The sequence below is a fragment of the Amphiura filiformis genome, chromosome 4, assembly GCF_039555335.1.
Source record: "Amphiura filiformis chromosome 4, Afil_fr2py, whole genome shotgun sequence".
NCBI lineage: Eukaryota > Metazoa > Echinodermata > Ophiuroidea > Amphilepidida > Amphiuridae > Amphiura > Amphiura filiformis.
The window spans coordinates 84,484,091-84,498,725 of record NC_092631.1 but is presented as its reverse complement, the minus strand read 5'-3'; the positions used below and the strand labels follow the sequence as shown (position 1 = coordinate 84,498,725).

The 14,635-nt window shown below is 37.1% G+C and overlaps 1 protein-coding gene across 1 annotated transcript; it reads left to right on the top strand.

Annotated features, from left to right (window-relative positions):
- The first annotated feature begins 3,578 nt into the window (after nucleotides 1–3,578).
- On the top strand, nucleotides 3,579–14,187 carry LOC140151557 (retinol dehydrogenase 8-like). The gene is made up of 4 exons (XM_072173942.1): nucleotides 3,579–3,855; nucleotides 10,390–10,569; nucleotides 11,627–11,723; nucleotides 12,674–14,187. The coding sequence occupies exons 1-4, from the start codon at nucleotides 3,591–3,593 to the stop codon at nucleotides 12,996–12,998; spliced, it is 867 nt and encodes a 288-aa protein (XP_072030043.1). The 5' UTR covers nucleotides 3,579–3,590; the 3' UTR covers nucleotides 12,999–14,187.
- Nucleotides 14,188–14,635: the final 448 nt, after the last annotated feature.

The following is a 14,635-nucleotide window of genomic DNA, read 5'->3' as shown; positions in this document are numbered from 1 at the left end:
TGAACTTGAATGAACTGAAGCTTATCAAGTCACACATACACATCTTCTATGCACAACTCTTCTGACCTATATTTGACACACTTGATTGTGGGACTCTGTTAAGGGACACTATTTCATTTTCTCTCTTCGAAATTGCAAATAAATTGGGGAATTATTGAATTCCAAGATAAAAGTAATCAAATTAGCCTACCTGTTACATTGAAAATACAGATGTGTTTTTTTAGAAAATCATAGGATATTACTCCATTTCATAATCTGTGTGGGTGTGTAGAGAAAGGCAATATTGAGTATTAGTTGGGTCTCTCAAGACCTAAAATACCTCATTGTCTTAATACTCCTTTATATCCACTCCATATAATATCACCTGAAATTCATATCTTTTGTCAATTTAATAGGAGAGCAAGTTGAAGTGAAAACTGGGTTCAATTGTGAGTGCAAACTGTATGATACCATGTGTGCATAGTTTTACATGAGCAAATGAACAAAGTTTTCCATATGAGTTAAAACGCTCTCTGCTTTAATCACTACTGCCTGTATATAATATATATAGTTAGTTAGCGACCTCCACTGATGCTTTGCATCAAAGTGTTCTTGTCTACTATTGTACTTAATTGCAATATGTAATTGGCTAGTACCATTACGTAGCCTGTCAAAGTGTGAAAGACACCAGTAGAATAGCCTAGACTAATTTGTTTCTGCGCATTGGAGGCTTTTTTTTGCTCATTGTGGCCTCGTACTGTGATAGGAGGCAGTGATATAAACATCTCAAAAAAAGTAACTAACCCCACTTAAAGGAGTATTTCGTGATCCTAGCATCCTCTATTTATGTAATTTTTCATTAAATATCCACGAAAAAAACCTATTCTCAAAATTTCAGTTGATTACGATTTTGCGTTCGCTAGTTATGCATGATTATGTGTATTACACTGCTCCATAGACAAAGCGTTGTAATTTCGTTCTGGTGCACCAGAACGAAATTCAAATTTCACGATATCTTTGCTAAACGAATTAATCTGCAAGAAATATTTCGTACATAAACATTATGTAGCCAGAGGTTTACAGTGATACAAAAATCTCAACTTTTTTTGAGAAAAGTGGGGGGATGAGGCTGTGGATCACGAAATGCCCTTTTAAATAATGACCATTATTCAAAAACGGGTGATTGTATTACAAATCTGTAAAATGCGTTGGAAGCAGAATTTATTTCTGCCCATTTTGACACCTCATTTGTAGCAATTGCCTAAATATTGAAGTCACAGCGTACATTTGAATCAATGTAGCCCAAGATTTGAAAGTTGAAGTAAATTCTATTGATTTTGCATTCAGTGTAATGGAAGGAAATCTGGTATCTGAGTGTTTTTGTATTGTAAAAATGTATATGTAAGTGCAACTTTCAAATCTGGACCTCACTACATTAAATTGACCGGTGTTTTATTGTTTTCCGGGCTATCGTATCAAATGAGGTGTCAAAATGCGCAGAAATAAATTCTGCTTCCAACGCATTTTACAGAATTGTAATACAATAGCCCCCTTTTTGAATAATAGTCTTTTGTCTTGAAGTTGGACTAATAACCACTAAACAAAAAAGAGACATTTTGATGTACTCGGTTACAAGCTCTTACACATGCCATTCTTTTGAACGCACATTAATACACATGTCCCGAGTTTAAGCGACAATACGCTGTTGTTGCAGTAACCAACCATACGTTCGCGCTGGAGTAAATTTGAGCAAGAAATCCAATCGATATTTCTGAAGTTGCCGTTCCAGTTAAAGTAAATTTTCTAACTTCATTTCGCAAAGTCTCTATTCACGCCAGTCTTTAGACGCATAAACTGTTATATATTTAGGTTCGGTAATTAAACCTTTTCCTTATTGAAACGGACTTTAAGTTAAGTTTTTTCTCCTAAAAGGGCAGCCTCACAAATCAAAATAAAGCAAAAGAAATCCACTCACAAAATAATATAAAACCTACATTTTTTTACTATCTCCAAAAATGACCTCATCACAAAACAAAAGAAATCCACTCAAAAAATAATATAAAACATAACATTTTATGCGTATGCAGACTGTAGAGGGCGTAATAGTGTTAAAATCTATCCTATGTTTTATATTATTTTGTGAGTGGATTTCTTTAGTTTTTTATTGTTTTGTGAGGCAGTAATTTTAGGTGAAAGATTTTGTGCCTCACTCACATTCACACCATCTATAATGGTTTCTTTACACATTAATGTTATGTATTTAGAGCTATTTAGGTTTGGCAATAAAACGTTTTCCATCCATAGGAAATTGTCTTTCTTACTCTCTCATATGACCGCCTCACAAAACAATATAAAACAAATGAAATCCACTCACAAAATAGTATAAAACATAACACCTTATGTGACTGTAGAGGGCGGAATTTTTACTCTCTCCTTAAAGTGACCGCTTCGGACAGGGCCTACTTTTCTTGTGAAATCGATTTGTATAACTACTAGTATATATATTTTAGTGTTTAATAGGTTAGCATCTTTTATTTAAATCAGAACATACATGTATCAACCTCACGAAGAACATGGTCCCTAAGGACACCATTGTCTCCAGTAGACATATACTTTAACCGGAACTCATCATCATTGCACTACGCCATTTATAAATAACCTGCTCAGTTAAAACCATTGAACTTTGTTCACCTTATGTTCATGTTGTACAGTAGGGAGCTGTTCACTAAGCCAAGGCACAGCATTGCTTAATGTTAGGGCCTGTTTTTCGTGGAGTCTTGTTGTAAGTTGTCGTTGGCCTCTTAAAAGCAAATGTATAATTAATAAGTAGTGTAGTTATTTTTGTATGTTTAAGTAGCTTTAAGTGTAATTTTATTAGTTGTTAGATTTTGATCCGTGTCTGATGACCTGCGTCAGTATTGTATTCTCAGTCAGATATTGCCTTTTGGCAACTTTAGAATGTTTTCCAACAAGTTTTGAACAAAATGTTTCAGCAAATCTTCAGAGCAATAACATCCACTGAAGACGCCAGTGTTTTTTTTTTTTTTTTTTTTTGACCCTGTGAAAGCGCTCCGGTGAGTGGAATTTGAGTAGTTTAGAAGTCTAAATGTGCTTTCTATGACTAAACCATGTCCGCAAATATCACATGACCCTCGATGGTCAAAGGTCAAACGAACTTCGGCTGGACAGTCCAATTTCTACCACAAGCAATATCGTACAGTGACGCTACTAACACGTGCATTGTTGTAACGCCGGGGTGTTCACATATTTGGGGTCAGATGCCAAAAACGTGATTTTGACACTCAAAATGCTTCTACATAGCACACTGACACAACTTACACATACACACTGACATAATTTGGGTCAGGGGTCATATCATGTCTATTAAACGAAATACTGTCAACAACTTTTATTAGCCAGGTAAAATATAGGAGAGAGTCGGTATGTCCACCCATGAATCGTTGTTACCCAGTGTATAATTTATGTGGTCCCACTATGCCACTGAATGGTTTTGGGCCGTGCTCTTTGAGCACAAATTGGCTCTAGTTAGTAACTTAACCCGGGACTGAAGCCACGTTATTATGTATTCAAGTGATACATTGAACTTAACAATGGCGCAGGTAGTACTTGTTACTGGTTGTTCTAAAGGACTAGGAGAAGGTATTGCCTTGCTTCTTGCAAAAGATCCTCAGCAACGATTTAAAGTATATGCTACCATGCGAAATTTATCTTCTGGAGCAACTGGCATCAAAGGAAAAGCCGAAAACTTACTTGATAGCACGCTATTCCTGCGTGAATTGGACGTTACTAAACAAGACACTATAGACCGCACGGTGAAGGAGATTATTGAAAAGGAAGGAAGAATCGATGTTCTGGGTAAGGGTTGTAAAATTATAACTTTTGGACGGTTTAGTCATCATTCTAGTGAACCAATTTTTATTTCAAGCGTTATTGCAGCAATGTAAAGTTAATTTTGTTACACTTGATATATTGGATACCAACATGACATAGAGTGAGGTTTACTTAAATATTATGACAAAACAAATCGGTAGACATGTCTTCAAAACTATATATGGCGGATTGGTTTTGTATTCCTGGGGATATGACTCTTCCCAGACAGATTTTCATAATCCATAGTATTATTTTCTAAACAAAGTGATGAATATAATTATATATATGCTAAACAAAGAAAATTAATTGCAGAGTTTGTATAAAATTTTACATATTTTCATGTATATATAGAACCCTATAAGTTTATGTAAAAATTTACATAACACGAAGTTGATACTCCATTATGTATGTAAAATTTAAAATGATTAATAGGTAACTATTATATAAAATGTGTAAAATATTTTACATAACTTTATGATATTTTGCATAATTTTAAAGTTTTACAAATTTATGTACTTTTAACTTTTTACCAAAACCAAATTTTTATTCACTATTGACGGTTTCGTCTATTGTGGTCGATAGTCATCATCAGATTGATCAGAACGATGATGAGGGACCCAAAGTTCTATGAGGTCCTATAAACGAAAGTCCTTTCGTTATAGCAAGCTGAACCCCCTTTCTCTTACGTAAACCCCCTTTCTCTAACGTAAGTGTGAAATATCGAAAATTCCAATCCGTATTTCTAGGGCCGTCGCTATTGGGGATGTGGTTGTGGAGAGGAGTGTGACAATGCTAGAATATTGATCACGATTAGGTATTAATAGACGGCGGGACTCATAACATCTCACTTTTCTATATATTTTATTTTCAATATGAATCAGTGAATTTTAAGATGGTTGTTAAATAGATTAACATTTTACAGCCAGTCGTACCATACATTAAGTAAATAACACACATGAAACAAGAAGCAAACATTTTGAATCTTTGTTGTTGGTTATTTATTTGACCAGGAACGATGTGAACGTATAATATATTCATCTGTCATTTTGAGAGTGTCATCCTCATTCAGGGGAAAGCAACTTTTGTTTAAAGCCATATTATAACATTTTCATACAATAGATTAGCATTTCTTTGCCATAAAATGTTAGTTTTTACTGTCAGATATATCCCCTTTTTATTTATAACATTCGGCCAAAGCCAGGCTAGTCACAATAGTGCTTAGAGGCTACTAAATTCAAGGGATGCCATCCGGATATGACGGGACAGGGATATGGAAAGAAGTCCGATTTTAGATGCAGGAGGAAAACCGGAGCACCCGGAGAAAAACCTGCGAGGACGAGCATGGATCGGCAACCAAACTCACATGTGGCGCCGCGGGGAATTGAACCCCGGCCACAGCGGTGAGAAGCGAGTGAGAAGACCACTACACTAACCCGCCCTCCCCATTTTTATTTTTGAGCTGAACAACTACAGCAAAGCAAAGAAAATTGGAATTTACTACCAGCGCATATGTCACCAATACGTACCACTCCTTCGGTCATGTTATGGTACGACCCTTTGTTGTGTAGATCACCGTCCCGCACGCCGTGTACGTACTGTGTGTTATGAACATCGTGTATGCGTTCGACTAATAATTCCATCGTAATAATAAAACTACAGCACCTAGAGTCTTGATTTTTGCAGGGTATATTGGTTTAATAAAGTACATTATAATCGTGTAAAAAATCAATTTTAAAAAATCAGTGAGGGCGTCCTCCTCAGCAAATGTTATAATATGACTTTAACTCGCCGGTCCAGATATAACCAATGAAACCATTTACACATTTACAAGAAACATTTACGTGTTCTTTTTGCATGAATGCTTGAAATTAAAGGGACAACATTTTATGTTATGCGTCAATTTTAAAGAATTCCATTTTCCAAATATATCAGGTCACCTTCCTTTAATAGTCCTAAGTCTGTACCTGCACTGAACTTTGTTAGCTATACAGAGTTCACGAGTTGACCATTCACGAGTCACTGAATCATTGAATATACAGAGGAAATTATTCAGGTTTCTTCTTGTGAACCATGTATCCATTGATACAATGAAAATTCCCGTGATATAACTCATTCCCTGTTGACAACAATTATTTGTCAATGGATTCCAGTGAAATTCAGATATTTGCCTGCACTGGGCCATAGTCCGTCTAATTTTCTGTAGAAATTTTTTGACATGTAAATATTTGGGTAAAAAATTGCAATTTCATCGCAACGTACACTCGTACGTCCAGGACTCCTTTTACCACGTACTTTCGCGTGTTAAAGGAACACCCCGGCAATCACAACAGTATGGCTTATATGTTAGAAAATTAATTATCAAGCACGAATCACGTGGTTTTATTTGAAACAAGCTCATATTGACCATGAAAACAAACTAATACAGCCACGGCTGGATTTACTTTTATGGGGGCCCTGGGCCAGGCCAAAATTTGGAGGCCCCAAATGCACCGTGAGAAAGGCATGTGTACTCATGTGGCTAAGTTTTATTTTGGTTTATATAAGATCGACGGTGTCAGCGGACCAGGAGCATTATAATTTAGAAGGAGACGAGCATAGCTTTTACAATTTTAGACGATTTTAGCCCAAATTGAAACTAAATTTTGCTACACAACAGGCCAGTGCACGCGAAACGCACAAAATTGTGCAATTTTACCCTATTTTGGCTCAAAACATGGCGTTTTTCGGCTAAAAAGGAAAATGCATAGGGCAACTTTGGGGGGGGGGGGCGCATCTGGCCCAACGGTAAATCCGGCCCTGAATACAGCTGTCTCTCAACACGCGATATTCAAAATTCCCGGGTGCCGAGATTGTCCAGTGCAATGACGTTCCAGTAATAGAAACATCAACCAACTCAATTCTTTCTTAACGCCGTGATCGTACGCCCATTCATCTATTTAAAATCACTCTCTCCTGTGACGGAGCGAGGTCGCTTATTCGGCCAGTGTTAAAAATTCTGCACGTACGAAAAGTACGCGCGGACAACGTAGAAAGTGCATAACATTTGTCCGTTTTACAAGATAATTATTGAAGATAGTCAAGGATATTAAACATACGAATGAAAATCTAACTATCAATATGATTCATTTTTTCCACCAAGGAAATGAATCATTTTGAAAATAAATTCCTGATATTTGCTTGCATGTTTGTGGTATTTGTTTTTGGCAACCATAATATTCTGGAAGCGCTGGATGGAACACAATTAATTTTAAGCGATAGGTTAGCACTAGGAAGCTGATGCATCTGTGGAGAAGTCCAACAATCACTGTTGAACAAAAGTCAAGCTTTTTCACACCATTTGTGTTACAGTATTGCTCTTTGACTGTAAGTCCTGATTGATATCTACTGAAAATAAGATCAAAGCTTTTGGTACATCATAATACAGGATAATGCTGCACACCAAGCGCACTGACCATGTTAGTAATGAAAGGATCTATACCATCACCAACAATGTGACTCTTATGATTTTGACAACCATTACCACTTTGGCTTCAAATCGTAATACATGGAGAAACTTTGCAGTCGCCTGCCTCGCAGCTGAATGAAATGAATGAATGAAACTAGCACTAGTTATAGTCGAAATCAAAAGCATGATAAATTAGACATAAAGACCCGGAGACTGCTAAATATCTTGTCTCCTCATGTGGTCGGCACAAGCAATATGTGACCCCTCGGCACAACTGAGCCCGGATGTCGCCAGTGCCACTATTGAGATATGCTCCATCGAACTTAACAATAAACAATAGGAAACAAAGGATTTATTGACTGTTTTATTGATTTTCACTACTTAAATGTCAAGTACTATAGACATGATATACATCATTTTAAAGCTAATTTCAAGCAAAATATTTTGGTTGAATATCTCAAAAATGATGATTGGCGACTTCCGGGCTCAGTTGTGCCGAGGGTCACATATGGTCTCTGTCCATGATGCAGTCATGGTCCATGGCAAAGGCGATTCGACCTTTGTGGCATTAAACCCAGTTAACAGGAAATTAATCCAGTAAATCGATTCAGTAAAGCAAATAAGCTCATGCATTCGATCACTAACGGCAACCAGCTTCGGTCGATTACCCCAGCTGCAGCGTGTGTAAACTCTAATTTGCATAGAGGCTGTACGTGAAATTATTGATTGGCTCCAAACAAAGGATTTGAACCGGTGCACGTAATCATGGCGCAGTGCAGTCCATTCAATCAAATGTTGTCATCAACCTATTTGATCGCAGTGCATTGTTATGTGTGTGAGACGAACTGTCGCGGTTGATTGCAATCAAACAAACGATGTCTTATGTATTACTTTGTTCCGTGATGAAAATCGTGATGTTTTATTTAATCACTCTCGAAAAATGTATTTCTTTTGTAGGCCTATTACTTTGTTTTGTGATGAAAATCGTGATGTTTTATTTCATCACGCTTTAAAACAAACGATTTCTCATGTATTACTTTGTTTCGTGATGACAATTTTGATGTTTTATTTCATCACTCACGAAAAATTGATTTCTTATGTATTACTTTGTTTCGGTATGAAAATCGTGATGTTTTATTTCATCATCACGCTCTAAAACAAACGATTTCTTATGCATTATATTTGTTTTGTGATGAAAATCGTGATGTTTTATTCATCACGCTCTAAACAATAATTATAGTTACATGCATTTCAAGAAAAAAATCTTATTAAAACGGTAGGCCCTATGTTGTTTAGAAAAAATGTAGAAAGTGATGATGATGATGATGATGTCGATGATGATGATGATGATGATGATGATGATGATGATGATGATGATGATGTCTCCAAAAGTGTCCCGGTTTGTTTTTCTTGCCCTAAATCGTGCGTATCTATTAATAAGGCACTTCAATAATCAATAATCAGTCCCGTGACGGCCTCCACTAACTAGCTACTAACTTGGGTTTATGGGCGCTGATATTTCATGTTCACTGTCACTTATTTATCAGAAAAGTGCGACCCTTTGTCAATCACCTACAGTACCCAATTTCGGCATACTATATAAGAAACTCATCATAAAGGTTTGCCAGAGAATAATTAAAATGTAGCTTTTACCGTTTTTTGTGGCATCCTTCAGAAGTGAGCGGTCCGATACCAATATTTTCGGTCAAATCTCCATTCAATTAACACGGGGAGTTGGCTAGCTATGCCTTGCCCTCACTCATATTTTACAAAAGTGCGACCATTTCTGAACATCTAACCTAGCTGTAATTTTAGGTCATGTTAGAGAAATATATTTGCTAGAAGTTTTGGAGAATAAATTAAATATTGGCTGGTTATTTTTCACACAGTGATGTTAACTGTACATGTATCTCGCAGTCAGTTTCGAAAAGAGTAGGGTGTTAACCCCTGACTGTTACCAACCCGTCCCGGTGTTCAAATGGACCCCAATGGAAATAAGCTTCAATAGAGGCTTTCTTGGGTTATCCAGGGTTGTCACAACCCGAACAAATCAAATCAAAAAAAAACAAAACTAGTCAAGTGCCCATTCTTCCAACATACATCATTTGTAGGGGTCACGCGTCAATGGTGCGTAGGGAGAGCGTGGCGCAATGGTTAGGGTACTTGCCTTTGGTGCATGAGGTCCCGGGTTCGATTCCCGGCGGTGGCGATTTGCTGGGATATTGACTTGGAAAAAAAGTCTGAAATTAATTGGCAACATCTGTAGATTAAGTTTAGACTTCCGCTCTCCCCATGGTTCATTTAGAATTGGGTAAATGAATCATGAAAGTACTCCGTCCTTCGGAGGGGACGTTAAGCCGTCGGTCCCGTGTGCAGAGAGCCATACCTGTACATGTATCTCGCAGTCAGTTTCGAAAAGAGTAGGGTGTTAACCCCTGACTGTTCCCAACCCGTCCCGGTGTTCAAATGGACCCCAATGGAAATAAGCTTCAATAGAGGCTTTCTTGGGTTATCCAGGGTTGTCACAACCCGAACAAATCAAATCAAAAAAAACAAAAACTAGTCAAGTGCCCATTCTTCCAACATACATCATTTGTAGGGGTCACGCGTCAATGGTGAGAGCATGAAAACGGACAGTAACTGCAGTATGCCCCGCCGGCTTGTGCTCCTTTGTGACGACGGAGCACCATCCAGCATTGAACCGGTATATTTAAAACACTAAGTTTCTATTACTGCAAGGGATTAAAAACATTATCGCAATAGAGGTTATCCATGTTCTATAAGCTGCATATCCTATCAGTGACTGCTATACCTTGTTTAGGACTTTCAAAAGAAGTACCTGCATGTACAACCATGACTGTTTCAAAATAGCCCGCCAAGGTCATGCAGGTAACTCCGAGGTCGTGCATTAAATTGGTTTGAATGAGGAATACTACGGGAACTAGCGCATTTTGTTAGAAGCCACACATGAGTAATGTGGATAACCTCTATTCTGGAACTATAATTTGTTTTTGAATTTTGAATTAAACTTGGTGTTGAGGCGTAATGCTTGTTTTATTTTATCATATTTATAGTAAATAATGCTGGAATAACTGATGGCATGTGGTGGGAAGATGTATCAATCGAAGATCACAAACGAATCTTCGAAACTAACTATTTTGGATGCGTCAGAATGACACGAGCTGTGGTACCATATATGAAAGAGAAACGCCAAGGCAGAGTGATTCAGATTTCAAGCGTCTATGGATTTCAACGTAAGTCAATGTAAATGATAATCCAAGAAAATTGAGAGCAAAATGGCTGGACCAAGAACTAATTACAATTTTGGTGTTATTATACTTCGACAATATCAAAAAATAGCACACTAAAAGTTTTCACGAAGTTTGGCGGTCTTTTATGAATTGGACCCTCAGTATTGAAATTACACAATATCCTACAAATCTTGGCGTTTTCCAAGTTTGGTCAAAACGATCCCTGTTTCGAAAATCTGTAAAACTATTAACCATGTTCAAGTCATGTATTAAAGCCCATAATTATTGAAATACATGTATTTCATTGCCATATCCGTAATTAGCCATTATATTACATCAAACACTATATACCGGTATGTGAGAAATTAAGAAATAAGAGAAAAGTAGCAAAAACGGGGAAAAGAGAAAGTAGCAAAACGGGAAAAGAGACCATAACGGAAACAATTTTAATCTATTTTAGACATGAATCTATTAAACATAATCATTTTTAAAATAGTTAACTACACATGCTAAACATAATGTCTGTCGACTATTGGGGTGTGTATCTGGAGAAGGGATGTGGTTAGCTGTGGGGTGTGGGTGTTTGTTAACATTAAAAAAGAAATAGCATCACGGTATCACCACATAAATTTGAACAATAAACAAATCATTGTTAGTTGTTAATTGAACAGGGTCACAAGGTCAAGGGGGGCACTTGCTGCATATTCAGCGTAAACTTGAATTATCTTCTTACATGGTGCATTTGGAATGGCGCTCGGGAATTACGTAAGGACTACTCTGTTTGCTGACATCTGTATTATATATATTATACAGAGATCACTCTCTAACTTGTTCCGTCTGTTTTGTAAAGAGTAGGTGTTCTCAATCCGTGGTAAATGCATTGAATGGCTTTCAGCACTGCGGAATATCTACTCTTTGTTTTAGTAAACTAACACATTTAAGTTTCTTTTCTCTCCCGGGTGTCCCCTATACATTTTATTTGATTAAAGGATCTTAGATCTAATATTTTAGGAAATTATTAGTATTTGTACTAATTGTTTCCCTTTCATTTCCTTCATAGCAATTCCATTTTCATCCGTACCATATATGGCGGCCAAAATGGCATTGGAGGGATTCACGGAATCCATAGCGCCGCCTCTCGGAAAGTTCAACGTTTGGTAAGAAGAGAAGAGAAAGTTTTACCGATCTGAATATTCTATTAAACATTGATTAAACTCTTTGAATTTTATTTTTAACATTTTTAACTAAGAACTCTCTGGAATCCACAAATAAAGCCGCTCTACATTTCAATACTGATTTGAAAAATTAATATTCCTGTTTAGATAAATTACCAACCAGGGTTTGCCATTTGGACACATGTGTTGCCGGCAAATACAAATGAGCCCGCAAATGAGTCATGAAGTTGTTCTAGTTTCTCGGAGATGCGACACGTATATAGGTCACTTGACATCATTGTTTGTCAACAAAGGCGAGGGACAGTCTATCGATATGCTTGACGAACGAACACTGCCCAATGACTTTCTTTTACTATATGAAATGTGGTGGGCGATTTAAAATGCACGTGCCCTGAACAAACTACGATGCGTACGCACACTGCAGGGCAAAGAACAATGAAAATTGTCATATTTCGGGCGCATACTGCCGGGCAATGACGTCACATGTCAAGTTGTCTATAGGCTGATCCCATTTATTAGGAATCAGTGGACATTCATCGTAGATTTTAATTTTGTCTTCAGAGAACCATTTCCAATATCTTTCACAATTTTAACTTGTTCCACGACCAATGCATTGCATTATTTTCATCCGGGGTGGTTCTTCAGGAATGTGCCACGCATACTTTTGGATGCTGATTTTTTCTATAACTATTTTTTTGCTGTGTTTGAAACTCATCAACATACTAATTTTTTTATTAAAAAGCACCCAAATTGGCAAAATTTGGCTTTTAAGGGCGCATTTGCACTTCAATGAAAATCCTCCTATCGATATAAGAGTTGCTGAAAAATTGCTGAAAATGTTCCCTAATACCGTGACACCTTCAACCAGGGAGAACCACCCATGCTCCGGTTATTTTGAAAGCTATTCCTGGGTGTTATTGTTTTTTATACAGGGTAAGTCTCATAGAGCCAGGACCTATAATGACGCCTTTGATGGTCCAGTTGGGAGGTAAGCTAGAACATATATTTGATAGCATCGTTGACTCCGTACCTGGTGAAATAGGTGACGAAGTCAAGAGAATCTACACGGCAAATAAAGACCAGATTCTAATGGAAACTCAGACCATAGAAGCAGTGGCTGGAGTAGTCAAAGACACCATTGTTTCCGAGAAACCAGATTTTCGCGTACAAACCAGTGAAGATACGAAGAACATGGCCGCAGCAAGGTTTAATGACCGTACTGGAAACGTAATAATGACACAATGGATGCAAGTGTAGACTTTGACTGTAAAATATGGCTCACGCACGAGTAATTAGCTTTGCTGTAAAAGAGTGTAAATATAAAACTGTTTGGAATATTGATGGTTTACAGAAACATCGATGTAAATGTTCCTTTTACCTAGACAAAATATTTTATGGTCACGATAATTGAATGATTCATCTGGAACGCAAACCAAACAAGAGCGCTCCTGTTCCAATAATAGTAGTTGACAAGCCCGTATTTCACCACGGCTGTATTTTGTATAGGTAATAAGTAAATAAAAAATAATTAATTCTGGTTAAGAGTATTAGGACCAGGAATCCTGGTTCAGAGACCCAGAATTTGGCGAGGTTACGTATTTAGCCAGTTTTGAAGATTTTGTACGTACGAAATGAACGTGGAGACAACGTTGAAAATGAGACGTTGAAATTGCACAAAATGTGTATATTCATCAATGAATTAAATACAGTCAACATGGTCAAGGATAATGATGAATGAAAAGTTAAACTATTACATGTAATATGATCTTTTTTTGTTTATAAGAAATCATTATAATAAAGTAACAGTTAGGTGTAAATATTTGACTTTATTTATACGCGCGGTTCATACGTACAGATTGTCCATTGAAACGCGTGCGAGATCGGCCGTATAAAAAGAGATTGCGATTTGCCTTTTTGATACAAATGCGCGGTATATACGCACGGACCACGTTGAAATTTACATTTTGTACGGCGTCACGACGGCTCATGCAACTCAACTACGCGTAATTTTCACCACGAAAAAGTATCATTTTGAAAATAAAGTCATGATATATGCATGTACTGGTCCTTAATCTATCAAAATCTAACCATAATATACTGCGCACAGAAAGTATCCTTACACTTGGAAAAAAATCCTAATTTTAAACTAAACCATATTTGGATAAATTAAATCTTTTAATAGACACATTATCTGATTCTGCACATTATGATATTCCATTGAAGCCAATGTGATCTCTAGAAGTAAAGTTACAAGCATTTGATTGGACGAATGTCCAGTTTTAAAAGTGACAAACTGGTCTATGTGTATTTAATGCCTATGCTTTGATCAGCTCGTAATCGGCGGGCCTTATAACATCGCGGATTAATATCAAAATATTTTATTCTGAGAATTTTCTTGTGACATCCCGCCAGGAGCAGCACGAATTATTAATGTAAGTCTTATACTTTGTTTACTTTGATTAACACACAAAATAAAGACCAGATAACACTCGTAACGTAGGTCTACTTCTCGACATACTGGTAAAAGCCTAACATTTCCCTCCTATTACGAGCTGATCAATAGTGTATTTGATGTCCTTGAATTTTTCGACGTCTGCTCTGTGCTCATTCAGTCTTGTTTCAAGTGTTCTTCCTGTTTCGCCGATGTATGTTTTGTTGCAAGTTTGGCACAGAATTTTGTACGTACTGTAGCATGTTTGCAAGTAGGTGTCGATCTTATCTTTCGGATGAACTAGCAACTTCAGAATGTTGTGGGGTTTCTTGGCTGTGTTTATTGCGTACTTTTTGAATGACCGTAGAAGTCTTTCCGAGACTCTTTGCACGTAAGGAATAACGGCCATTCCTTTGCTCTGTTCTGCATCGTCTTTCTTGCTCATTGCTTTTAATTGCTTATT